Source organism: Ascaphus truei, unplaced genomic scaffold (assembly GCF_040206685.1).
Source record: "Ascaphus truei isolate aAscTru1 unplaced genomic scaffold, aAscTru1.hap1 HAP1_SCAFFOLD_447, whole genome shotgun sequence".
Classification (NCBI taxonomy): domain Eukaryota; kingdom Metazoa; phylum Chordata; class Amphibia; order Anura; family Ascaphidae; genus Ascaphus; species Ascaphus truei.
Genome location: NW_027456778.1, coordinates 82,273 through 109,555, shown reverse-complemented (window position 1 = coordinate 109,555; position 27,283 = coordinate 82,273). Strand labels below are relative to the sequence as shown.

At 52.7% G+C, this 27,283-nt stretch overlaps 1 protein-coding gene across 1 annotated transcript in view; it reads right to left on the bottom strand.

The window, feature by feature from the left end:
• The window catches only part of LOC142484865 (zinc finger CW-type PWWP domain protein 1-like), a 41,254-nt gene extending 15,806 nt beyond the window's left edge, over nucleotides 1-25,448 (bottom strand). Inside the window, exons 1-5 of the mRNA XM_075584097.1 lie at nucleotides 25,318-25,448; nucleotides 22,351-22,458; nucleotides 11,568-11,684; nucleotides 8,510-8,630; nucleotides 7,977-8,052 (exon numbers count right to left, since the gene is read on the bottom strand). Coding sequence (XP_075440212.1) covers nucleotides 7,977-8,052; nucleotides 8,510-8,630; nucleotides 11,568-11,684; nucleotides 22,351-22,396 — 360 coding nt within the window. The 5' untranslated portion in view covers nucleotides 22,397-22,458; nucleotides 25,318-25,448. The remainder of the gene's footprint in view (nucleotides 1-7,976; nucleotides 8,053-8,509; nucleotides 8,631-11,567; nucleotides 11,685-22,350; nucleotides 22,459-25,317) is intronic.
• Between the last annotated feature and the right edge of the window lie 1,835 nt (nucleotides 25,449-27,283).

The window sequence follows — 27,283 nt, the reverse complement described above, 5'->3', positions numbered from 1 at the left end:
CGCCCTTTTTTCCTATTAACATTTTTCTTTTTGACCATTTTCTTTCTCCCGGGGGGGCTCTCTGATGGCAGATTTCTCTTATTTGATGGTCCGGCCATCTCAATGTCCTGAATAGATCCTGACTGCTGTGAGGCCTGACTGTCCGACATATCAGGGTCTGCGTCATCCATCTTTTCACCCCAACTCTTTTCCTCCAATACCTCATATGTTTTGTGCAGCGAGATCTCGGACAGTTCCTTTATCTCCAGTTTTTGTAGCCTTCTTTCTAGCTGAGCTGGTTTGGGCAGTCCTGTTTTTACTTTTCATTGTTTCCTGTTCATCATCGCCATCTTTGCGAGGTTCGCCGCCATCCCCGCAAGGTTCCTCACCTTCCGGAGTAGAATTATGTGTATCTAGTACTAAACTCTGATCGCTCCTGTGTTCTCCATCTGACTCTCCCTGGGCCAGAGGTGCAGGTTCTAGACCAAAATACCCCAAAACCTCCTCCACACGTGCGAGCCCAAGACCCCCCGAAGACTCCGCTCTCTTTATCATGAGATGCTGTATTCTGTACACTACACATTTCCCTCTGTCTATAATGGTTGTGTTCGGCTTCTGGGCAACCATTAAAGGAATGACCACATTTATAGCACAGGTTGCAGACTATGCTTCAGACATACAAGTAACATTTAGGTAAAGGAGTCCCTGTTCCGAAGAGCTTACAATCTAATTTGTTGGTAGGGAGAACGTACAGAGACAGTAGGAGGGAGTTCTGGTAAGTGCGTCTGCAGGGGGCCACGCTTTATGTATGAGGTGTTAATCAGCCATGGAGCTACTCATATGCTTCCTTAAGCAAGTGTGTTTTAAGGTGGGGCCTCAAAAGCCTCTACTGCTTCAGCGTTTTCCACTGCTTCACCCATTTCTACCTCATTCAGAGTTTGCCTCCCAGTGGGCGTTAGGCGGGGTGCTTTGCTCGGTATCCACCAATCAGGGTTCTTCAGATTTAACCCTTCTGTTTTAAGTGCACTTCATCAGTGCACTTGTTGGGTTCATTTCATTTTTGTTTGACTGGTTTATCTTTGTTCTACTTGGTAACAAGTAGAATTGCTGTTCAACTGAATTGGCCGGCTTCGCCGGCCAATCAGTTTCAAACCAGATCAAAATAGACCCATTTCTACCTCATTCAGAGTTTGCCTCCCAGTGGGCGTTAGGCGGGGTGCTTTGCTCGGTATCCACCAATCAGGGTTCTTCAGATTTAACCCTTCTGTTTTAAGTGCACTTCATCAGTGCACTTGTTGGGTTCATTTAATTTTTGTTTGACTGGTTTATCTTTGTTCTACTTGGTAACAAGTAGAATTGCTGTTCAACTGAATTGGCCGGCGAAACCAGATCAAAATAGGCCCATTTCTACCTCAGACACTTCTTCCTGGGCCTGGGCTGATTGCTGCTCTGTCTCAGGTGTATTGCCACCATTATTCAGGCTCAGCCTGGGCTGTTTGCAGTGAGTCTGCCTTGGGTGTGGCTGCTAATTGCTGCATCTTTCTGCAACCCTCAGCTGTATGCAGGGTCTCTGTCTCAGGTGCAGCTGTATGCAGGGTCTCTGTCTCAGGTGCAGCTGTATGCAGGGTCTCTGTCTCAGGTGCAGCTGCTTGCAGGGTCTGTGTCTCAGGTGCAGCTGTATGCAGGGTCTCTGTCTCAGGTGCAGCTGTATGCAGGGTCTCTGTCTCAGGTGCAGCTGTATGCAGGGTCTGTCTCAGGTGCAGCTGTTTGCAGGGTCTGTCTCAGGTGCAGCTGTATGCAGGGTCTCTGTCTCAGGTGCTGCTGTTTGCAGGGTCTGTGTCTCAGGTGCAGCTGCATGCAGGGTCTCTGTCTCAGGTGCAGCTGTTTGCAGGGTCTCTGTCTCAGATGCAGCTGTTTGCAGGGTCTGTCTCAGGTGCAGCTGTTTGCAGGGTCTCTGTCTCAGATGCAGCTGTTTGCAGGGTCTGTCTCAGGTGCAGCTGTATGCAGGGTCTCTGTCTCAGGTGCTGCTGTTTGCAGGGTCTGTCTCAGGTGCAGCTGTTTGCAGGGTATCTGTCTCAGGTGCAGCTGTTTGCAGGGTCTCTGTCTCAGGTGCAGCTGTATGCAGGGTCTCTGTCTCAGGTGCAGCTGTATGCAGGGTCTGTCTCAGGTGCAGCTGTATGCAGGGTCTCTGTCTCAGGTGCAGCTGTATGCAGGGTCTCTGTCTCAGGTGCAGCTGTTTGCAGGGTCTCTGTCTCAGGTGCAGCTGTTTGCAGGGTATCTGTCTCAGGTGCAGCTGTTTGCAGGGTCTCTGTCTCAGGTGCAGCTGTATGCAGGGTCTCTGTCTCAGGTGCAGCTGTATGCAGGGTCTGTCTCAGGTGCAGCTGTATGCAGGGTCTCTGTCTCAGGTGCAGCTGTATGCAGGGTCTCTGTCTCAGGTGCAGCTGTATGCAGGGTCTCTGTCTCAGGTGCAGCTGTATGCAGGGTCTGTCTCAGGTGCAGCTGTATGCAGGGTCTCTGTCTCAGGTGCTGCTGTTTGCAGGGTCTGTCTCAGGTGCAGCTGTTTGCAGGGTATCTGTCTCAGGTGCAGCTGTTTGCAGGGTATCTGTCTCAGATGCAGCTGTTTGCAGGGTCTCTGTCTCAGGTGCAGCTGTATGCAGGGTCTGTCTCAGGTGCAGCTGTATGCAGGGTCTCTGTCTCAGGTGCAGCTGTATGCAGGGTCTCTGTCTCAGGTGCAGCTGTATGCAGGGTCTCTGTCTCAGGTGCAGCTGTATGCAGGGTCTGTGTCTCAGGTGCAGCTGTATGCAGGGTCTCTGTCTCAGGTGCAGCTGTATGCAGGGTCTCTGTCTCAGGTGCAGCTGTATGCAGGGTCTCTGTCTCAGGTGCTGCTGTATGCAGGGTCTGTGTCTCAGGTGCTGCTGTATGCAGGGTCTGTGTCTCAGGTGCAGCTGTATGCAGGGTCTGTGTCTCAGGTGCAGCTGTATGCAGGGTCTCTGTCTCAGGTGCAGCTGTATGCAGGGTCTCTGTCTCAGGTGCAGCTGTATGCAGGGTCTGTGTCTCAGGTGCAGCTGTATGCAGGGTCTCTGTCTCAGGTGCAGCTGTATGCAGGGTCTCTGTCTCAGGTGCAGCTGTATGCAGGGTCTGTCTCAGGTGCTGCTGTATGCAGGGTCTGTGTCTCAGGTGCAGCTGTATGCAGGGTCTCTGTCTCAGGTGCAGCTGTATGCAGGGTCTCTGTCTCAGGTGCAGCTGTATGCAGGGTCTCTGTCTCAGGTGCAGCTGTTTGCAGGGTCTCTGTCTCAGGTGCAGCTATATGCAGGGTCTCTGTCTCAGGTGCAGCTGTATGCAGGGTCTCTGTCTCAGGTTCAGCTGTATACAGGGTCTCTGTCTCAGGTGCAGCTGTATGCAGGGTCTGTCTCAGGTGCAGCTGTATGCAGGGTCTCTGTCTCAGGTGCAGCTGTTTGCAGGGTCTGTCTCAGGTGCAGCTGTTTGCAGGGTCTCTGTCTCAGGTGCAGCTATATGCAGGGTCTCTGTCTCAGGTGCAGCTGTATGCAGGGTCTCTGTCTCAGGTGCAGCTGTATGCAGGGTCTCTGTCTCAGGTACAGCTGTTTGCAGGGTCTGTCTCAGGTGCAGCTGTATGCGGGGTCTCTGTCTCAGGTACAGCTGTATGCAGGGTCTGTCTCAGGTGCAGCTGTATGCAGGGTCTCTGTCTCAGGTACAGCTGTTTGCAGGGTCTGTGTCTCAGGTGCAGCTGTATGCAGGGTCTGTCTCCGGTGCAGCTGTTTGCAGGGTCTGTCTCAGGTACAGCTGTATGCAGGGTCTGTCTCAGGTACAGCTGTATGCAGGGTCTGTGTCTCAGGTGCAGCTGTATGCAGGGTCTGTCTCCGGTGCAGCTGTTTGCAGGGTCTGTCTCAGGTACAGCTGTATGCAGGGTCTGTCTCAGGTACAGCTGTATGCAGGGTCTGTGTCTCAGGTGCAGCTGTATGCAGGGTCTGTGTCTCAGGTGCAGCTGTATGCAGGGTCTGTCTCAAGTGCAGCTGTTTGCAGGGTCTGTCTCAGGTGCAGCTGTATGCAGGGTCTGTCTCAGGTACAGCTGTATGCAGGGTCTGTCTCATGTGCAGCTGTATGCAGGGTCTGTCTCAGGTACAGCTGTATGCAGGGTCTGTCTCAGGTACAGCTGTATGCAGGGTCTCTGTCTCAGGTGCAGCTGTATGCAGGGTCTGTGTCTCAGGTGCAGCTGTATGCAGGGTCTCTGTCTCAGGTGCAGCTGTATGTAGGGTCTGTCTCAGGTGCAGCAGTATGCAGGGTCTGTCTCAGGTGCAGCTGTATGCAGAGTCTCTGTCTCAGGTGCAGCTGTTTGCAGGGTCTCTGTCTCAGGTGCAGCTGCTTGCAGGGTCTCTGTCTCAGGTACAGCTGTATGCAGGGTCTCTGTCTCAGGTGCAGCTGTATGCAGGGTCTCTGTCTCAGGTGCAGCTGTATGCAGGGTCTCTGTCTCAGGTGCAGCTGTTTGCAGGGTCTCTGTCTCAGGTGCAGCTGCTTGCAGGGTCTGTCTCAGGTACAGCTGTATGCAGGGTCTCTGTCTCAGGTGCAGCTGTTTGCAGGGTCTCTGTCTCAGGTGCTGCTGTTTGCAGGGTCTCTGTCTCAGGTGCAGCTGTATGCAGGGTCTGTCTCAGGTACAGCTGTATGCAGGGTCTCTGTCTCAGGTGCAGCTGTATGCAGGGTCTCTGTCTCAGGTGCAGCTGTATGCAGGGTCTCTGTCTCAGGTGCAGCTGTATGCAGGGTCTCTGTCTCAGGTGCAGCTGTATGCAGGGTCTGTCTCAGGTGCAGCTGTATGCAGGGTCTCTGTCTCAGGTGCAGCTGTATGCAGGGTCTCTGTCTCAGGTGCAGCTGTTTGCAGGGTCTCTGTCTCAGGTGCTGCTGTTTGCAGGGTCTCTGTCTCAGGTGCTGCTGTTTGCAGGGTCTCTGTCTCAGGTGCAGCTGTATGCAGGGTCTGTCTCAGGTACAGCTGTATGCAGGGTCTCTGTCTCAGGTGCAGCTGTATGCAGGGTCTGTCTCAGGTGCAGCTGTATGCAGGGTCTCTGTCTCAGGTGCAGCTGTTTGCAGGGTCTCTGTCTCAGGTGCAGCTGTTTGCTGGGTCTGTGTCTCAGGTGCAGCTGTATGCAGGGTCTCTGTCTCATGTGCAGCTGTATGCAGGGTCTCTGTCTCAGGTGCAGCTGTTTGCAGGGTCTCTGTCTCAGGTGCAGCTGTATGCAGGGTCTGTCTCAGGTGCAGCTGTTTGCTGGGTCTGTGTCAGGTGCAGCTGTATGCAGGGTCTATGTCTCAGGTGCAGCTGTATGCAGGGTCTCTGTCTCAGGTGCTGCTGTATGCAGGGTCTCTGTCTCCGGTGCTGCTGTATGCAGGGTCTGTGTCTCAGGTGCAGCTGTTTGCAGGGTCTCTGTCTCAGGTGCTGCTGTATGCAGGGTCTCTGTCTCCGGTGCAGCTGTATGCAGGGTCTCTGTCTCAGGTGCTGCTGTTTGCAGGGTCTCTGTCTCAGGTGCAGCTGTTTGCAGGGTCTCTGTCTCAGGTGCAGCTGTTTGCAGGGTCTCTGTCTCAGGTGCAGCTGTATGCAGGGTCTCTGTCTCAGGTACAGCTGTATGCAGGGTCTCTGTCTCAGGTGCAGCTGTATGCAGGGTCTCTGTCTCAGGTGCAGCTGTATGCAGGGTCTCTGTCTCAGGTACAGCTGTATGCAGGGTCTCTGTCTCAGGTGCAGCTGTATGCAGGGTCTGTCTCAGGTGCAGCTGTATGCAGGGTCTGTCTCAGGTGCAGCTGTATGCAGGGTCTGTGTCTCAGGTACAGCTGTATGCAGGGTCTCTGTCTCAGGTGCTGCTGTATGCAGGGTCTGTGTCTCAGGTACAGCTGTATGCAGGGTCTCTGTCTCAGGTGCAGCTGTTTGCAGGGTCTCTGTCTCAGGTGCAGCTGTTTGCAGGGTCTGTCTCAGGTGCAGCTGTAGTTGCCTGTGCATTAGTGTGTATCTGTCACGCTGTGCTCACCACAAATAAGACGAGACCCCGGTACTGAGGTGGGAATATATATAAAGCCACCTACAGGCACGGGGGTAGGTCTGGAGTACGGATAGTCGAGATAGCCGGGTCTGGTGTGGAGAGGTTAGAATCGTCGTATATAGTTGCCACGGTCAGGGTAGGAGAGGCCCGGAATGTACTAGTAGCCGAGGTCGGAGCTGGAGAGGGTAGAATCGTCGTGGTCCGAATGTCGAGTTCAGGGTAGGAGAGTAGCGGAGGGTCGAGGATAGCCGAGATCAGCAGTTTAGAGAAGCGGTAGTCCAAAGGCAAGTTGGGTCGGTACACAGGTAAGTAATAGCAGGACAGGACAGGACGTAGAAGCGCTGGATAGGTAAGCACAGGAAACATGCTATGATCAGCCAAAGTGGCAGTGGCACCGCTGAGCATAAATAGGCAGGATGAGCCAATCCACAGAGGGGTGTGGAGCGGAGGTGCGGCCTCCGCGGAGACCGCGATAGGCAGAGCGTGGGACAGGTGAAGGTGGTTAAGGGCTGATGGCCTAGTTGCCACGGAGCTTGGGTGCGTCGCACACGCGTCACGTGCGTGCGCCGCGCGCCGATGACGTGCAGCGCAACCTGGGGGGCGGAGACAACACCCGCAGCTTCTGGTGACGTCAAGGCTATGCGCATGCGTGCCGCACGACTCGCGGGAGAAGTCCCGTCAGAGGAAGCTCAGCGCGTGCGCAGAGGTAGTGCGGAGCGCGCGTGGAGCGGCGAAGATCCAGACGCCTCACAGTATCTTCTTACTAACTTGTGGGATAACAATTTCTGTGACCCCCAGTCTCCTTTTCTCATGTTCTGCCTGCCTTTTACTCCTGGCTTCACTAAACCATGAGCTGGTTTTAGCCGCAGTTCTCTTACCCGTCTGGTTCTGAGCCGGACTTTCAGTATTCTCCATCTCAGCTTCTTTCTGCCCAACATTTTCATTCATCTCTTTTTCCATATTTTCTGACTCTTTCTTTTGCAAAAGTTTCTGCACTTTAGCTTCCAGGGAAACTTTCTTATCCGCATTCAGATTAGCTTGAGACATGGTTCCCACTCCTCTCCCTCCTCCAGGGTCTGCCGCCATCTTGGCCCACAGCTCCTCCCCTTCCTGTGTGTGAGGGGGAGGCTGCCGCTGCCCGCGCTGTACCTGTGCTGTGTATACATGGTGTAGTAGTGTGTGTGAGGGGGGGGCTGGCACTGCCCGCGCTGTACCTGTGCTGTGTATACATGGTGTAGTAGTGTGTGAGGGGGGGGCTGGCACTGCCCGCGCTGTACCTGTGCTGTGTATACATGGTGTAGTAGTGTGTGTGAGGGGGAGGCTGGCACTGCCCGCGCTGTACCTGTGCTGTGTATACATGGTGTAGTAGTGTGTGTGAGGGGGAGGCTGGCACTGCCCGCGCTGTACCTGTGCTGTGTATACATGGTGTAGTAGTGTGTGTGAGGGGGAGGCTGCCGCTGCCCGCGCTGTACCTGTGCTGTGTATACATGGTGTAGTAGTGTGTGTGAGGGGGAGGCTGGCACTGCCCGCGCTGTACCTGTGCTGTGTATACATGGTGTAGTAGTGTGTGTGAGGGGGAGGCTGGCACTGCCCGCACTGTACCTGTGCTGTGTATACATGGTGTAGTAGTGTGTGTGAGGGGGAGGCTGGCACTGCCCGCGCTGTACCTGTGCTGTGTATACATGGTGTAGTAGTGTGTGTGAGGGGGAGGCTGGCACTGCCCGCGCTGTACCTGTGCTGTGTATACATGGTGTAGTAGTGTGTGTGAGGGGGAGACTGGCACTGCCCGCGCTGTACCTGTGCTGTGTATACATGGTGTAGTAGTGTGTGTGAGGGGGAGGCTGGCACTGCCCGCGCTGTACCTGTGCTGTGTATACATGGTGTAGTAGTGTGTGTGAGGGGGGCTGGCACTGCCACTGGGGGGGGGGGGGAGGAGAGAGAGAGAGAACGAGAGATACTTACAGGGAGCTGATCTACTGAATTGGCAAAAAGAAAATAGTTTGCACTGTCAGGGTCAGAATCGATCATTGCCGGCCACCTGTGTAACACAAACACACAGTTATAGTAAGTGTAACACACATACACACAGTTATAGTAAGTGTATTAGGTGTAACACACACACACACACAGTTATAGTAAGTGTAACACACACACACAGTTATAGTAAGTGTAACACAAACACACAGTTATAGTAAGTGTAATACAAACACACAGTTATAGTAAGTGTAATACAAACACACAGTTATAGTAAGTGTAACACACACACACACAGTTATAGTAAGTGTAACACACACACACACAGTTATAGTAAGTGTATTAGGTGTAACATACACACACACAGTTATAGTAAGTGTATTAGGTGTAACACACACACACACACAGTTATAGTAAGTGTATTAGGTGTAACGCACACACACACAGTGATAGTAGTGAGTATACAAGCTGTAGTACGGTGTAGCAGAGTGTGTTAGCAGTGAGTGAGTACGAGTTCTCACCATGGGTATCCGTACTGTTTTGCCCACACTAGAGACCCCGGAATAAACGCAGCGTAAATAATGTCATTTTCACATCCCGACCACGTCTCTTCTGGGATATCACAGCTGTTATACCGCGTGTCTGCAAGGGACCAGAGGCGTCAGTACAGGAATAGCAGAGAGGGCTGAAAGGCAGGGTGGGGGTGCAGTGACAGAGCTGTGTGTGTGGGGGGTCAGTACAGGAATAGCAGAGAGGGCTGAAGGGCAGGGTGGGGGTGCAGTGACAGAGCTGTGTGTGTGGGGGGTCAGTACAGGAATAGCAGAGAGGGCTGCAGGGCAGGATGGAGGTGCAGTGACAGAGCTGTGTGTATGGGGGGGGGGCAGTACAGGAATAGCAGAGAGGGATGCAGGGCAGGATGGAGGTGCAGTGACAGAGCTGTGTGTGGGGTCAGTACAGGAATAGAAGAGAGGGCTGCAGGGCAGGATGGAGGTGCAGTGACAGAGCTGTGTGTGTGTGGGGGGGCAGTACAGGAATAGCAGAGAGGGCTACAGGGCAGGATGGAGGTGCAGTGACAGAGCTATGTGTGTGTTGGGGGGGCAGTACAGGAATAGCAGAGAGGGCTGCAGGGCAGGGTGGAGGTGCAGTGACAGAGCTGTGTGTGTGTGTGGGGGGGGGGGCAGTACAGGAATAGCAGAGAGGGCTGCAGGGCAGGATGGAGGTGCAGTGACAGAGCTTTGTGTGTGTGTGGGGGGGGGGCAGTACAGGAATAGCAGAGAGGGCTGCAGGGCAGGATGGAGGTGCAATGACAGAGCTGTGTGTGTGTGGGGGGGGTCAGTACGGGAATAGCAGAGAGGGCTGCAGGGCAGGATGGAGGTGCAGTGACAGAGCTGTGTGTGTGTGGGGGGGGGGGGGCAGTACAGGAATAGCAGAGAGGGCTGCAGGGCAGGATGGAGGTGCAGTGACAGCTGTGTGTGTGTGGGGGGGGCAGTACAGGAATAGCAGAGAGGGCTGCAGGGCAGGATGGAGGTGCAGTGACAGAGCTGTGTGTGTGTGGGGGGGCAGTACAGGAATAGCAGAGAGGGCTGCAGGGCAGGATGGAGGTGCAGTGACAGAGCTGTGTGTGTGTGGGGGGGGGGCAGTACAGGAATAGCAGAGAGGGCTGCAGGGCAGGATGGAGGTGCAGTGACAGAGCTGTGTGTGTGGGGGGGGGGGCAGTACAGGAATAGCAGAGAGGGAGCAGGGCAGGATGGAGGTGCAGTGGCAGAGCTGTGTGTGTGTGGGGGGGGGGTGTCATGATCGGGGTATGAGGGGTTAATGGGATCTGTGTACATGTTGATCTGCATCCCCGTGCTTCAGCAGAATTGCCCCAGGTCTTAGATTTATTCCCCCAGCAGTCTGTGTTATATTCCTGTATGTGTAGAAATCATGTCGGGAGGGAAAGGGTTAACCATAGTGTGTATATGTTGATCTGCATCCCCCTGCTTCAGTAGAATTAATTGCTATGTTATGTATTAACATGGAGAGAGGGTTAACTGTGTATTTGTCATAATGTAAACCCCATAGAACCATATCTCTGAATGTGTTTGTGCTACAAGGCTGACATTTGGATATGCTTTCCTATGCAACGAACACAGGTTGCATACATATTGTTAATCTGATTTAAAATATGGGAGAAATAGTTATGTTATCGCTGTTTTTACTATAACTTTGGATATAAGTTTGGAGGCTCGCCAAATGGCCCCTTTGATATGTAATTGTACAATCAAAGGAGGCCACTTAAAAGGCTTCATTGCATATGCAGCCAGATCCCACCGCTGCCAACATTTTTTATATATGCTTGTCACGAGAAAACAGCACATATATACAATAACCGGGCCAGATTGAACAAGACTAGGATATAGTAAACTGAATGAGTTTATTTCCTATGAGCAGAACAGACAATACATCAAGCAAATAACATACAATAACCGGGCCAGATTGGACAAGACTAGGATATAGTAAACTGAATTAGTTTAATTCCTATGAGCAGAACAGACTAGCAAATAACATTACAGAAATATTTACACTTACTGAGGTTGGACAAGGTGATATTCAGCCGAACAGCAGCTCTTTAGTTGTTATAGGTCACAACAAGCTCGACAAAACGACAGCAACAAGCAACCACCACAGGAATAAGGTATGCACGCAACTATATAGACGCAGACCCCCATTCCTACCATGGCAGTTCAGTTATTGGTGAAGACAAATCTTGACCCAATCACAGGTTGCCAGGTAACGCAAAAAGCTGGGTTTACCCAGCCCCTCATTAATACAACCCTCCCCTGTGGCTACTTGGCCAGCCCATTTATAAAAAAACTATGACCTGATGCCTTCGTTGCCATCCTGTCTAGCAAAAATGCTTATGTGGCAGGGGTTTTTCATGTAGGGTGTCACTTTTGACAGGTGAAATGGTTATCACCTAGTTGTGAGATCTGGCTGCATATGCAATGAAGCCTTTCAAGTGGCCTCCTTTGATTGTACAATTACATATCAAAGGGGCCATTTGGCGAGCCTCCAAACTTATATCCAAAGTTATAGTAAAAACAGTGATAACATAACTATTTCTCCCATATTTTAAATCAGATTAACAATATGTATGCAACCTGTGTTCGTTGCATAGGAAAGCATATCCAAATGTCAGCCTTGTAGCACAAACACATTCAGAGATATGGTTCTGTGGGGTTTACATTATGACAAATACACAGTTAACCCTCTCTCCATGTTAATACATAACATAGCAATTAATTCTACTGAAGCAGGGGGGTGCAGATCAACATATACACACTATGGTTAACCCTTTCCCTCCCGACATGATTTCTACACATACAGGAATATAACACAGACTGCTGGGGGAATACAGCTCAGACCTCGGGCAATTCTGCTGAAGCAGGGGGATGCAGTTCAACATGTACACAGATCCCATTAACCCCTCATACCCCGATCATGACAGGGGGCAGTACAGGAATAGCAGAGAGGATGGAGGTGCAGTGACAGAGCTGTGCGGGGGAGAGGAGGTCAGGAGATAAATACAATACATACCTGTGTTCATGGAACATGACCAGTGTTCCGGTAACAATGAGGGATCCACAGCCCTTTCCAATCTCCTCCACTTCATACAGCTCTCTCTGTAACACTGAACCCAGGCGACACACTGACCTGCCAGAGAGGGAGCTGTGAGCCTGTCCCTCCCCCCGCAGGGTGACACAGTGACACAGACAGAAGGGAGCTATGAGTCTGTCCCTCCCCCCGCAGGGTGACACAGTGACACAGACAGAAGGGAGCTATGAGTCTGTTCCTCCCCCCGCAGGGTGACACAGTGACACAGACAGAAGGGAGCTATGAGACTGTCCCTGCCCCCGCAGGGTGACACAGTGACACAGACAGAAGGGAGCTATGAGTCTGTCCCTCCCCCCGCAGGGTGACACAGTGACACAGACAGAAGGGAGCTATGAGACTGTCCCTCCCCCGCAGGGTGACACAGTAACACAGACAGAAGGGAGCTATGAGTCTGCCCCTCCCCCCGCAGGGTGACACAGTGACACAGACAGAAGGGAGCTATGAGTCTGCCCCTCCCCCCGCAGGGTGACACAGTGACACAGACAGAAGGGAGCTATGAGACTGTCCCTCCCCCCGCAGGGTGACACAGTGACACAGACAGAAGGGAGCTATGAGCCTGTCCCTCCCCCGCAGGGTGACACAGTGACACAGACAGAAGGGAGCTATGAGACTGTCCCTCCCCCCGCAGGGTGACACAGTGACACAGACAGAAGGGAGCTATGAGCCTGTCCCTCCCCCCGCAGGGCGACACACTGACCTGCCAGAGAGGGAGCTGTGAGCCTGTCCCTCCCCCCGCAGGGTGACATACTGACCTGCCAGAGAGGGAGCTGTGAGCCTGTCCCTCCCCCCGCAGGGTGACACAGTGACACAGACAGAAGGGAGCTATGAGACTGTCCCTCCCCCCGCAGGGTGACACAGTGACACAGACAGAAGGGAGCTATGAGCCTGTCCCTCCCCCCGCAGGGCGACACACTGACCTGCCAGAGAGGGAGCTGTGAGCCTGTCCCTCCCCCCGCAGGGTGACACAGTGACACAGACAGAAGGGAGCTATGAGACTGTCCCTCCCCCCGCAGGGTGACAGTAACACAGACAGAAGGGAGCTGTGAGCCTGTCCCTCCCCCCGCAGGGTGACACAGTGACACAGACAGAAGGCAGCTATGAGCCTGACCCTCCCCCCGCAGGGTGACATAGTGACACAGACAGAAGGGAGCTATGAGTCTGTCCCTCCCCCCGCAGGGTGACACAGTGACACAGACAGAAGGGAGCTATGAGACTGTCCCTCCCCCCGCAGGGTGACACAGTGACACAGACAGAAGGGAGCTATGAGACTGTCCCTCCCCCTCAGGGTGACACAGTGACACAGACAGAAGGGAGCTATGAGTCTGTCCCTCCCCCCGCAGGGTGACACAGTGACACAGACAGAAGGGAGCTATGAGTCTGTCCCTCCCCCCGCAGGGTGACACAGTGACACAGACAGAAGGGAGCTATGAGCCCGTCCCTCCCCCGCAGGGTGACACAGTGACACAGACAGAAGGGAGCTATGAGCCTGTCCCTCCCCCCGCAGGGGGACACAGTGACACAGACAGAAGGGAGCTATGAGTCTGTCCCTCCCCCGCTGGGTGACACAGTGATACAGACAGAAGGGAGCTATGAGCCTGTCCCTCCCCCGCAGGGTGACACAGTGACACAGACAGAAGGGAGCTATGAGTCTGTCCCTCCCCCCGCAGGGGGACACAGTGACACAGACAGAAGGGAGCTATGAGCCTGTCCCTCCCCCCGCAGGGGGACACAGTGACACAGACAGAAGGGAGCTATGAGCCTGTCCCTCCCCCGCAGGGTGACAGTGACACAGACAGAAGGGAGCTATGAGTCTGTCCCTCCCCCCGCAGGGTGACACAGTGACACAGACAGAAGGGAGCTATGAGCCTGTCCCTCCCCCGCAGGGTGACACAGTGATACAGACAGAAGGGAGCTATGAGCCTGTCCCTCCCCCCGCAGGGTGACACAGTGACACAGACAGAAGGGAGCTATGAGTCTGTCCCTCCCCCTGCAGGGTGACACAGGGTGACACAGACAGAAGGGAGCTATGAGTCTGTCCCTCCCCCCGCAGGGTGACACAGTGACAGACAGAAGGGAGCTATGAGTCTGTCCCTCCCCCCGCAGGGTGACACAGTGACACAGACAGAAGGGAGCTATGAGTCTGTCCCTCCCCCCGCAGGGTGACACAGTGACACAGACAGAAGGGAGCTATGAGACTGTCCCTCCCCCCGCAGGGTGACACAGTGACACAGACAGAAGGGAGCTATGAGTCTGTCCCTCCCCCCGCAGGGTGACACAGTGACACAGACAGAAGGGAGCTATGAGACTGTCCCTCCCCCCGCAGGGTGACACAGTGACACAGACAGAAGGGAGATATGAGTCTGTCCCTCCCCCGCAGGGTGACACAGTGACACAGACAGAAGGGAGCTATGAGTCTGTCCCTCCCCCCGCAGGGTGACACAGTGACACAGACAGAAGGGAGCTATGAGACTGTCCCTCCCCCCGCAGGGTGACACAGTGACACAGACAGAAGGGAGATATGAGTCTGTCCCTCCCCCGCAGGGTGACACAGTGACACAGACAGAAGGGAGCTATGAGCCTGTCCCTCCCCCCGCAGGGTGACACAGTGACACAGACAGAAGGGAGCTATGAGTCTGTCCCTCCTCAGCAGGGTGACAGTGACACAGACAGAAGGGAGCTATGAGTCTGTCCCTCCCCCCGCAGGGTGACAAAGACAGAAGGGAGCTATGAGACTGTCCCTCCCCCCGCAGGGTGACACAGTAACACAGACAGAAGGGAGCTATGAGCCTGTCCCTCCCCCGCAGGGTGACACAGTGACACAGCCTGTCCCTCCCCCCGCAGTGTGACACAGACAGAAGGGAGCTATGAGTCTGTCCCTCCCCCGCAGGGTGACACAGTGACACAGACAGAAGGGAGCTATGAGTCTGTCCCTCTGTGATGGATTGGATAAAATGCCTATTTCTTCATCTGTAATACTTTGCTATGATTCCTTACTCAAAATGGCTACCGCAGCTACCCCTCCCTTCAAGTAAAGAAGATGGCACCGAGGAATTCCCCTCAAATGCTGATGTGTCCAAGAAAACCTACAATAACAAGACCATAAATCATAACAACAAGACCATACAAGGACGAGACCTAACAAAAGAATCACTGAGCTGTCTAGCTCTTTTGCATACAAACCCCCTCCCCTACAGCCCCTGTATATGAACGCAGGCTGTGTAGGAATAAAGTCAGACATTATCATACTGAACGTGTGTCAGCGTGATCTTTTCTCAGTGCACGCATTACCTACGTAGGAAAATAATCTGGACGGGGACAGATACTCTGCAGACGATTGTTCTGATCCAAATCAGTTGGCGCCCAACGTGGGGCTCTGGGTTTTGAACCAACGGACAGCCGTGCGCAGAGGGACCGGGGTGGACCAAATGCGGACGCGGCAGGAGACTGATCACCTCTGGAGTACGGTAAGATAACATTTATTATCTACCGATACGCACTGTGTCCGCTGTTGGTCTATTTCTGTGTCTCATACGGCTCTCCGAGGGTCACCTAAAGACAGGTAGATATCTTGCCCAGAGCCCGGTTTAAAATCAAACCTGTTACCTAGACTATCTGTCACTCGGTATATGTTTACATGTTGTATATGTTAGTCAGTGCCGCAAGTGGGAGCCCGGAGTGGAGTGGGATTTTTGTCGGCTGACTAGAGGTCGTGTCATTGTACGTTGTAAACTTGGTGGAAGGAGGGGTAAAGGGGGAGTAAGGTATAGTCGGTTCAGAGAGGAACACATGATCCCTGGAGTGACTGCATGGTTGGCGCGTTGCAGAGGGAGGGGTGTTGAAGGCGCGTTACGGTTGGTAACTGCGCGGAATCCTGTCGATTGATCCCTGAACAACCTTTCCCTCTCTCGTAATCAAGTTGTATGTTATGTCCAAAATGTGTTTGTGTATTAGTGTTGAGAATTCATGAGGACGGGTGGGGATTGTTGAGAGTAGAAGAGATAGCCCATAGGTGCTTGGGCAATAACCCCTAGACGTTAAACTGCCCGAACTCCTGTTTTTTCCGCGTTAAGGTACACTTTGCAGTAAGAAAGAAAGTGAATAGGAAAGAAATAGGCAAGTGAATTTGCTGATAGATAATAAAGGCATATGATTGTGTTGTGAAAGTAAGTATTGAGGGTTATTTTTATGAAAAGTTTATATGCAGAAATTGGGATACAATTAGAAAGTGTTCTAAGTGAAAAAAGGCAGGACATTTTTGCAAGTAATTGCAGTGTAGCTTGAAAAAAAAAAAAAAAAAAAAAAAAAAAAAAAAGGTGCAGTTTTAACATTTGAGCACAGGCAAGTAAGACAGGGAAAGGAGTCTTAGCCTGCCACCTAGTGGCCGAGAGAGAGAACAGAACGGAAAAGAATGGGACAGCCCTGGTAACATTTATTTGAAAGCTTTGTTCGTACTGGCCACACGAATGGGTCTTTTAAAACCAACCAGAAAATATTCTTTTTCCTTCTGTTCTAATGGCAACTAGAAAGAGGGGTCTTTTTCTGTGGGAGGGAGAAGTTCAGGGAGCGCAGTCTTGTGTGCTTTTGAATCCCACAGGGAAATATACCTTACGTTAGTATGAGTCAAAATAATTCTGTTGAGGGACAGAAGGGTACCGCTGCATTTATTTTATCATTGCCAGGACAGAAGTTAATATAATAACAAGTGAAAAAACAAAGCCAGTAGGCTGTTTAAAGTATGTAGTATTACTGCAGCAGAAGGCAGGTTACAACCAGAAGTGTGGCGAAAGATATTGAAAGAAAAGAGAGGAATTTTGAATGATAACAACCTGCTGAAGATAGCAGAAGCCTGGTTTAATGTTACCAAGGCTGTCCAGAGAAAAATGGACCGAGCAGGAGATAGAAAAGGGAGGGAAGATTGTTTTAATTGTGGTGTGACTGATTTATCTATACTCACTCCTTTGTTACCTTCGCTCCCAGCTCCAGCAGCACCCCCACCTATACAACCCACTACCCCGCCCACGAATGACAAACCAATTTTGACTGTTTATGTAGCACAACTATATCCTGTGATGCAGGCAGACGGTTCCTATTACACCCCGACTGCGCCCCTAATGCCCCTGATGCCAGTCCTTTCACCCCAAAGAATCACTGCCCCGGCGGTAGGGATTCAAGTCTACCCTGACACAACAATAGCACACAGACCCAGCAGCAGTGTCCACTACAGTGCGCCCTATAGTTTTGACTCAGATAGTGAGTCACAGGCCGCTGCACAGGAGGCAAACATGACCTGGAATATTAACCCGACACCCCCCAGTACCCGACCGCTGCCCAAGGTTATATTGGCAGACGCCCAAGCAGGTAGAAGGCGCCCCAATAATGTATGTCACCTCACCCCCTTCCTGGTAGAGACAGGTGCAGCCAGGAGTGTAATTAGAGCTGCAGACATACCTGACCCTTCCTATTTGTCTGATATTGATGTTTTATGTGTGGGGGTAGATGGCACACCGCGCTCTAGCCCATTAACACGACCCCTGCAGATAGGTCCCTACCCTGAACTATTTGCACGATTTGTACTTTCCTCTACCTGCCCGCTTAATCTGCTTGGCACTGATGTTTTGTCCAGGTTACAGGCCTCCATAATATTCTCCGAGGACGGCACCATTGATGTAACCTCCCCGCTCTGGGAATCAGATGTCTCTGCCCTTTGTTCCCTTCCAATACTTTTGGCATTAGCAGACAAACCCTCAGCCACCAGTATATCACCCGCTGTCATGGATAGGATCCCGTCCAAATTATGATCCACCGGCCCTGAGGATAACGGGCACCTAAGGGTACCGCCCATTGTTGTACAGCTCAAATAAGGGGCCCCGCTTCCCCGTAAACTGCAATACCCCTCTTTTCCCTGTGAAGAAACGCACCGCGAAGGGTGAACCTGATAAGTATAGAATGGTTCAAGATCTCCGAGCAGTAAATGATGCAACCATTGTACGATGTTTTAATAACAAATCCCTTTCAGATGACCCCAGAGGCTTCCAAGAATTTCACTGTTCTCAAACAGGTAATATCCTCTGCCCCTGCCTTGGGCCTCCCAGACTATGATTTACCCTTTAAGCTTTTCGTATCAGAACGAAATGGACATGCAACTGGAGTGTTAACACAGCCACACGCTGGCCGATGTTGACCTATTGGTTATTACTCCAGCCGTCTCGATGCTGTGGCTCGTGGTGGACCGTCCTGTCTTCGTGCTGTCTTTGCTGCTCAAGCACTGCTGGATAGAACTTCGGACATTGTTCTAGGGCATGACCTCATTCTCCTGGCACCACATGACATTGCTGCTATTCTCAATCAGACACAGCCAAAACATCTGTCCGCTGCCAGACACCTCAGGTTGCAATGCTCGCTTCTCATTCCAGACAATGTCACCCTTCTCCGGTGCCAAGTGCTTAACCCCTCCACTCTTCTTCCACTTCCCGAGGGGGGAGATGTGCAGGGACACGAACAAGAATAAAGCACAGCTGGAGTCGACCTACCCCATGATTGCTTCGAACTCATGAAGCTAGAAACTGCTCATCTGCCCACGGTGAGTGAAACGCCGATACAGAACCCAGATCTAATCCTGTTTGTGGATGGTTCTCGATATGCTGATCAACAAGGCACCTACCATACGGGTTATGCTGTCACCACAGACTCTGTGGTCCTACTGGCAAGCACACTACCGTCAACAGCATCTGCACAAGAAGCCGAACTACAAGCCCTCACTGCAGCGTGTAAACTGGCAGAAGGACAAACGGCGAATATCTACACTGACTCTAGATATGCCTTTGGTGTAGCACATGATTTTGGCGTCATTTGGCAAACCAGGGGATTTCTGACAGCAGCAGGAACACCAGTGAAACACAGCTCAGCCATACAAGCTTTGATGGACGCCCTACTCCTTCCAAGCCATGTGGCCATCCTGAAGGTAAAACCCATGGGAAACTGAACACAGAAGAAGCCAGAGGAAACCATCTGGCGGATGCTGCGGCAAAACAAGCTGCCAGCGGGATACGAGAAGTGGAAGATCGAGTGGACACGACAAGGATGGTTCCGTTAATGCAGAACCTCCCAGTGAATCGAGAATATCTGAAGAAGTTGCAAGAATCTGCAACAAAGGAAGAAAAGGAAAGCTGGAAGAAAAGAGGTGCATCACCACAAGAAGGAATTTACGAGTACAAAAAGAAACTTTGTCTGCCATGGGCACTGTATCCTGTTGTGGTACAATGGGCACATGGAGCAGCACATCTCTCGAAGACTTTTATGAATGCACTGATCGACAAATACTATGTGGCGCCTGGAATTACCCCAATGACTAGTAATTTCTGCAAATTATGTACAATTTGTGCAAAGTGTAACCCAGGATGTGTGGAAAAACCACAGCAGAAACACCTTGCAAGGCCCCGCTTTCACTGCTACGTTAGCTAAAGAAATTTGGTCCGCGCTAGGGACCACCCTTGCTTTCCACACCCCATAGCATCCCCAGAGTAGCGGAAAGGTAGAAAGAATGAATGGCACACTGAAAACTAGAATGTTGAAAATGGCCCAGGAAACAAATATGCCCTGGCCAGATAGTCTACCCGTTGCTTTGTTCAGTATTCGATATACCCCACGAGGGGAATATGCTTTATCCCCATTTGAGATACTGTTTGGTACTGCCCCCAAACTTGGTTGTTACTACCCACAGCAGTTACAGATGCAGTCTGATGTTTTGACGAAATATGTAACTGCCCTAGCGCAAGGACTAACCAATATGCATGGTCGAGTGTTTTCTTCTATTCCAGATCCAGATCTAGATACCGGGACTCATAAACTCGTGCCCGGAGACTGGGTGCTTGTGAAGAAATTTGTAAGGAAACATTCCCTAGAGCCCAGATATGATGGTCCTTTCCAAGTTCTGTTGACCACAGCGACATCAGTCAAACTAGTTGGCAAGAACACCTGGATACACACCTCTCATTGAAAGAAGGTTCCAGCTCCCAACGAGGACACCTCAGAAGGAAAATGATGCTATATATCCTTTGTTTGTTGGGTCTAGGGGGGGCACAAGAGATTGCTATCACCCAACATGAAGGGGTAGTCACGTTTTGGTATAATTCATCCAATACTCATGTAGCTACCTTCTCCTTTGATTATTGTAATATAGTCCGCTGCCCCTCAACACATTGGCAATATAATCGATACAGCAATGTCGGTTTCAGGTCTACTTATATATGTGTAACGGATTCCTACTGGGGACAGGAATGTGATTACTGGGGAGCAGTAGGATGGAACACGGGAACAGATTGGGGATACCGACCACAAAATGGTCTAGCAAGGAAAGACGGGATAGCAAAAGATTCTTGCCCAAATAGGCATCGCAATAGTTATTATTTTTGTTTTGTTTGTGATTATTGTCTGCTGTGTTCTCCCATGTTTTAAAAAGTTCATGACCAAAGCTGTTGACAATAGCACTCCTACCCTTTTTCTGCAGTCAGATAATAATACTCCACTCTTGGAAGATGGTCCATTTACTCCGTTACAGTCCCTCCCAGTTAAGTACAATAGTATAAATCCATAGGGACAGCATCTGACTTCCTTATGTGCAAAGTCTGTGGCAAGGGGGGTCATGGACAAGCCATGACTCGTCTAACGTACAGCACAAAAGAGTTCCCAGGCACATCTGGACAGATGAGTTAGTATACATCTAGGGACAGACTCAGAAATAGACATTTCAAGGGGGGACTGTGATGGATTGGATAAAATGCCTATTTCTTCATCTGTAATACTTTGCTATGATTCCTTACTCAAAATGGCTACCGCAGCTACCCCTCCCTTCAAGTAAAGAAGATGGCACCGAGGAATTCCCCTCAAATGCTGATGTGTCCAAGAAAACCTACAATAACAAGACCATAAATCATAACAACAAGACCATATAAGGACGAGACCTAACAAAGATTCATTGAGCTGTCTAGCTCTTTTGCATACAAACCCCCTCCCCTATAGCCCCTGTATATGAACGCAGGCTGTGTAGGAATAAAGTCAGACATTATCATACTGAACGTGTGTCAGCGTGATCTTTTCTCAGTGCACGCATTACCTACGTAGGAAAATAATCTGGACGGGGACAGATACTCTGTAGACGATTGTTCTGATCCAAATCACCTCCCCCCGCAGGGTGACACAGTGACACAGACAGAAGGGAGCTATGAGTCTGCCCCCCCCCCGCAGGGTGACACAGTGACACAGACAGAAGGGAGCTATGAGCCTGTCCCTCCCCCGCCGGGTGACACAGTGACACAGACAGAAGGGAGCTATGAGACTGTCCCTCCCCCCGCAGGGTGACACAGTGACACAGACAGAAGGGAGCTATGAGTCTGTCCCTCCCCCCGCAGGGTGACACAGTGACACAGACAGAAGGGAGCTATGAGCCTGTCCCTCCCCCCGCAGGGTGACACAGTGACACAGACAGAAGGGAGCTATGAGTCTGTCCCTCCCCCCGCAGGGTGACACAGTGACACAGACAGAAGGGAGCTATGAGTCTGTCCCTCCCCCCGCAGGGTGACACAGACAGAAGGGAGCTATGAGTCTGTCCCTCCCCCCGCAGGGTGACACAGTGACACAGACAGAAGGGAGCTATGAGTCTGTCCCTCCCCCCGCAGGGTGACACAGTGACACAGACAGAAGGGAGCTATGAGACTGTCCCTCCCCCCGCAGGGTGACACAGTGACACAGACAGAAGGGAGCTATGAGTCTGTCCCTCCCCCCGCAGGGTGACACAGTGACACAGACAGAAGGGAGCTATGAGACTGTCCCTCCCCCCGCAGGGTGACACAGTGACACAGATAGAAGGGAGCTATGAGTCTGTCCCTCCCCCCGCAGGGTGACACAGTGACACAGACAGAAGGGAGCTATGAGTCTGTCCCTCCCCCCGCAGGGTGACACAGTGATACAGACAGAAGGGAGCTATGAGTCTGCCCCCCCCCCGCAGGGTGACACAGTGACACAGACAGAAGGGAGCTATGAGCCTGTCCCTCCCCCGCCGGGTGACACAGTGACACAGACAGAAGGGAGCTATGAGACTGTCCCTCCCCCCGCAGGGTGACACAGTGACACAGACAGAAGGGAGCTATGAGTCTGTCCCTCCCCCCGCAGGGTGACACAGTGACACAGACAGAAGGGAGCTATGAGCCTGTCCCTCCCCCCGCAGGGTGACACAGTGACACAGACAGAAGGGAGCTATGAGTCTGTCCCTCCCCCCGCAGGGTGACACAGTGACACAGACAGAAGGGAGCTATGAGTCTGTCCCTCCCCCCGCAGGGTGACACAGACAGAAGGGAGCTATGAGTCTGTCCCTCCCCCCGCAGGGTGACACAGTGACACAGACAGAAGGGAGCTATGAGTCTGTCCCTCCCCCCGCAGGGTGACACAGTGACACAGACAGAAGGGAGCTATGAGACTGTCCCTCCCCCCGCAGGGTGACACAGTGACACAGACAGAAGGGAGCTATGAGTCTGTCCCTCCCCCCGCAGGGTGACACAGTGACACAGACAGAAGGGAGCTATGAGACTGTCCCTCCCCCCGCAGGGTGACACAGTGACACAGATAGAAGGGAGCTATGAGTCTGTCCCTCCCCCCGCAGGGTGACACAGTGACACAGACAGAAGGGAGCTATGAGTCACATTGCACTTACTGAGCGGAACGGGGTCCTCTTCATTTTCCTCATGTTCTGTGATCATCTTCGTCGGTTTGCTTTTACGGCTGTACTTCCGAGCATCATGTTTTAACTCAGATCTTCCACCTGTGGGAAGAGGAACTGGAGGATCAGTCTCATAGCTCCCTTCTGTCTGTGTCACTGTGTCACCCTGCGGGGGGGAGGGACAGGCTCATAGCTCCCTTCTGTCTGTGTCACTGTGAGACCCTGCGGGGGGAGGGACAGACTCATAGCTCCCTTCTGTCTGTGTCACTGTGTCACCCTGCGGGGGGGAGGGACAGACTCATAGCTCCCTTCTGTCTGTGTCACTGTGTCACTGTGTCACCCTGCGGGGGGAGGGACAGACTCATAGCTCCCTTCTGTCTGTGTCACTGTGTCACCCTGCGGGGGGGAGGGACAGGCTCATAGCTCCCTTCTGTCTGTGTCACTGTGTCACCCTGCGGGGGGAGGGACAGACTCATAGCTCCCTTCTGTCTGTGTCACTGTGTCACCCTGCGGGGGGAGGGACAGACTCATAGCTCCCTTCTGTCTGTGTCACTGTGTCACCCTGCGGGGGGAGGGACAGACTCATAGCTCCCTTCTGTCTGTGTCACTGTGTCACCCTGCGGGGGGAGGGACAGACTCATAGCTCCCTTCTGTCTGTGTCACTGTGTCACCCTGCGGGGGAGGGACAGACTCATAGCTCCCTTCTGTCTGTGTCACCCTGCGGGGGGAGGGACAAACTCATAGCTCCCTTCTGTCTGTGTCACTGTGTCACCCTGCGGGGGGAGGGACAGACTCATAGCTCCCTTCTGTCTGTGACACTGTGTCACCCTGCGGGGGGAGGGACAGACTCATAGCTCCCTTCTGTCTGTGTCACTGTGTCACCCTGCGGGGGGAGGGACAGACTCATAGCTCCCTTCTGTCTGTGTCACTGTGTCACTGTGTCACCCTGCGGGGGGAGGGACAGACTCATAGCTCCCTTCTGTCTGTGTCACTGTGTCACCCTGCGGGGGGGAGGGACAGGCTCATAGCTCCCTTCTGTCTGTGTCACTGTGTCACCCTGCGGGGGGAGGGACAGACTCATAGCTCCCTTCTGTCTGTGTCACTGTGTCACCCTGCGGGGGGGAGGGACAGGCTCATAGCTCCCTTCTGTCTGTGTCACTGTGTCACCCTGCGGGGGGAGGGACAGACTCATAGCTCCCTTCTGTCTGTGTCACTGTGTCACCTTGCGGGGGGAGGGACAGTCTCATAGCTCCCTTCTGTCTGTGTCACTGTGTCACCCTGCGGGGGGAGGGACAGACTCATAGCTCCCTTCTGTCTGTGTCACTGTGTCACCCTGCGGGGGGAGGGACAGACTCATAGCTCCCTTCTGTCTGTGTCACTGTGTCACCCTGCGGGGGGAGGGACAGACTCATAGCTCCCTTCTGTCTGTGTCACTGTGTCACCCTGCGGGGGAGGGACAGACTCATAGCTCCCTTCTGTCTGTGTCACCCTGCGGGGGGAGGGACAAACTCATAGCTCCCTTCTGTCTGTGACACCCTGCGGGGGGAGGGACAGACTCATAGCTCCCTTCTGTCTGTGTCACTGTGTCACCCTGCGGGGGGAGGGACAGGCTCATAGCTCCCTTCTGTCTGTGTCACTGTGTCACCCTGCGGGGGGAGGGACAGACTCATAGCTCCCTTCTGTCTGTGTCACTGTGTCACCCTGCGGGGGGGAGGGACAGACTCATAGCTCCCTTCTGTCTGTGTCACCCTGCGGGGGGAGGGACAGACTCATAGCTCCCTTCTGTCTGTGTCACCCTGCGGGAGGAGGGACAGACTCATAGCTCCCTTCTGTCTGTGTCACTGTGTCACCCTGCGGGGGGAGGGACAGGCTCATAGCTCCCTTCTGTCTGTGTCACTGTGTCACCCTGCGGGGGGAGGGGCAGGCTCATAGCTCCCTTCTGTCTGTGTCACTGTGTCACCCTGCGGGGGGAGGGACAGACTCATAGCTCCCTTCTGTCTGTGTCACCCTGCGGGGGGAGGGACAGACCCATAGCTCCCTTCTGTCTGTGTCACTGTGTCACCCTGCGGGGGGAGGGACAGGCTCATAGCTCCCTTCTGTCTGTGTCACTGTGTCACCCTGCGGGGGGAGGGACAGTCTCATAGCTCCCTTCTGTCTGTGTCACTGTGTCACCCTGACGGGGGAGGGACAGACTCATAGTTCCCTTCTGTCTGTGTCACTGTGTCACCCTGCGGGGGGAGGGACAGGCTCATAGCTCCCTTCTGTCTGTGTCACCCTGCGGGGGAGGGACAGGCTCATAGCTCCCTTCTGTCTGTGTCACTGTGTCACCCTGCGGGGGAGGGACAGGCTCATAGCTCCCTTCTGTCTGTGTCACCCTGCGGGGGGAGGGACAGACTCATAGCTCCCTTCTGTCTGTGTCACTGTGTCACCCTGCGGGGGAGGGACAGACTCATAGCTCCCTTCTGTCTGTGTCACTGTGTCACCCTGCGGGGGGAGGGACAGGCTCATAGCTCCCTTCTGTCTGTGTCACTGTGTCACCCTGCGGGGGGAGGGACAGACTCATAGCTCCCTTCTGTCTGTGTCACTGTGTCACCCTGAGGGGGGAGGGACAGACTCATAGCTCCCTTCTGTCTGTGTCACTGTGTCACCCTGCGGGGGGAGGGACAGACTCATAGCTCCCTTCTGTCTGTGTCACTGTGTGACCCTGCGGGGGGAGGGACAGACTCATAGCTCCCTTCTGTCTGTGTCACTGTGTCACCCTGCGGGGGGAGGGACAGACTCATAGCTCCCTTCTGTCTGTGTCACTGTGTAACCCTGCGGGGGAGGGACAGAGTCATAGCTCCCTTCTGTCTGTGTCACCCTGCGGGGGGAGGGACAGACTCATAGCTCCCTTCTGTCTGTGTCACTGTGTCACCCTGCGGGGGGAGGGACAGTCTCATAGCTCCCTTCTGTCTGTGTCACCTCTCTCCTGCTTCCTCTTCAGCGATAGCTTGCTGCGTTTGGGCTGTGTCCCCTCTTGATGTCTCAGTTCAGGTGACTGACGTACATTAGCGTCCGGCACTGCTCGGCTCTCCGATCTCGCAGGCGCTGACTCCCTGCAGAGAAAAGATATTACTGGACAGAGCCTCTAATACAAGATGGTGGCTCCCGGCAGAGAAAAGATATTACTGGACAGAGGCTTTAATACAAGATGGTGGCTCCCGGCAGAGAAAAGATATTACTGGACAGAGCCTCTAATACAAGATGGTGGCTCCCAGCAGAGAAAAGATATTACTGGACAGAGCCTCTAATACAAGATGGTGGCTCCCAGCAGAGAAAAGATATTACTGGACAGAGCCTCTAATACAAGATGGTGGCTCCCGGCAGAGAAAAGATATTACTGGACAGAGCCTCTAATACAAGATGGTGGCTCCCGGCAGAGAAAAGATATTACTGGACAGAGCCTCTAATACAAGATGGTGGCTCCCGGCAGAGAAAAGATATTACTGGACAGAGCCTCTAATACAAGATGGTGGCTCCCGGCAGAGAAAAGATATTACTGGACAGAGCCTCTAATACAAGATGGTGGCTCCCGGCAGAGAAAAGATATTACTGGACAGAGCCTCTAATACAAGATGGTGGCTCCCGGCAGAGAAAAGATATTACTGGACAGAGCCTCTAATACAAGATGGTGGCTCCCGGCAGAGAAAAGATATTACTGGACAGAGCCTCTAATACAAGATGGTGGCTCCCGGCAGAGAAAAGATATTACTGGACAGAGCCTCTAATACAAGATGTTGGCTCCCGGCAGAGAAAAGATATTACTGGACAGAGCCTCTAATGCAAGATGGTGGCTCCCGGCAGAGAAAAGATATTACTGGACAGAGCCTCTAATGCAAGATGGTGGCTCCCGGCAGAGAAAATATATTACTGGACAGAGCCTCTAATACAAGATGGTGGCTCCCGGCAGAGAAAAGATATTACTGGACAGAGCCTCTAATACAAGATGGTGGCTCCCGGCAGAGAAAAGATATTACTGGACAGAGCCTCTAATACAAGATGGTGGCTCCCGGCAGAGAAAAGATATTACTGGACAGAGCCTCTAATACAAGATGGTGGCTCCCGGCAGAGAAAAGATATTACTGGACAGAGCCTCTAATACAAGATGGTGGCTCCCGGCAGAGAAAAGATATTACTGGACAGAGCCTCTAATACAAGATGGTGGCTCCCGGCAGAGAAAAGATATTACTGGACAGAGCCTCTAATACAAGATGGTGGCTCCCGGCAGAGAAAAGATATTACTGGACAGAGCCTCTAATACAAGATGGTGGCTCCCGGCAGAGAAAAGATATTACTGGACAGAGCCTTTAATACAAGATGGTGGCTCCCGGCAGAGAAAAGATATTACTGGACAGAGCCTCTAATACAAGATGGTGGCTCCCGGCAGAGAAAAGATATTACTGGACAGAGCCTTTAATACAAGATGGTGGCTCCCGGCAGAGAAAAGATATTACTGGACAGAGCCTCTAATACAAGATGGTGGCTCCCGGCAGAGAAAAGATATTACTGGACAGAGCCTCTAATACAAGATGGTGGCTCCCGGCAGAGAAAAGATATTACTGGACAGAGCCTCTAATACAAGATGGTGGCTCCCGGCAGAGAAAAGATATTACTGGACAGAGCCTCTAATACAAGATGGTGGCTCCCGGCAGAGAAAAGATATTACTGGACAGAGCCTCTAATACAAGATGGTGGCTCCCGGCAGAGAAAAGATATTACTGGACAGAGCCTCTAATACAAGATGGTGGCTCCCGGCAGAGAAAAGATATTACTGGACAGAGCCTCTAATACAAGATGGTGGCTCCCGGCAGAGAAAAGATATTACTGGACAGAGCCTCTAATACAAGATGGTGGCTCCCAGCGTGGCTCCGACATAGAGTAGGAGACA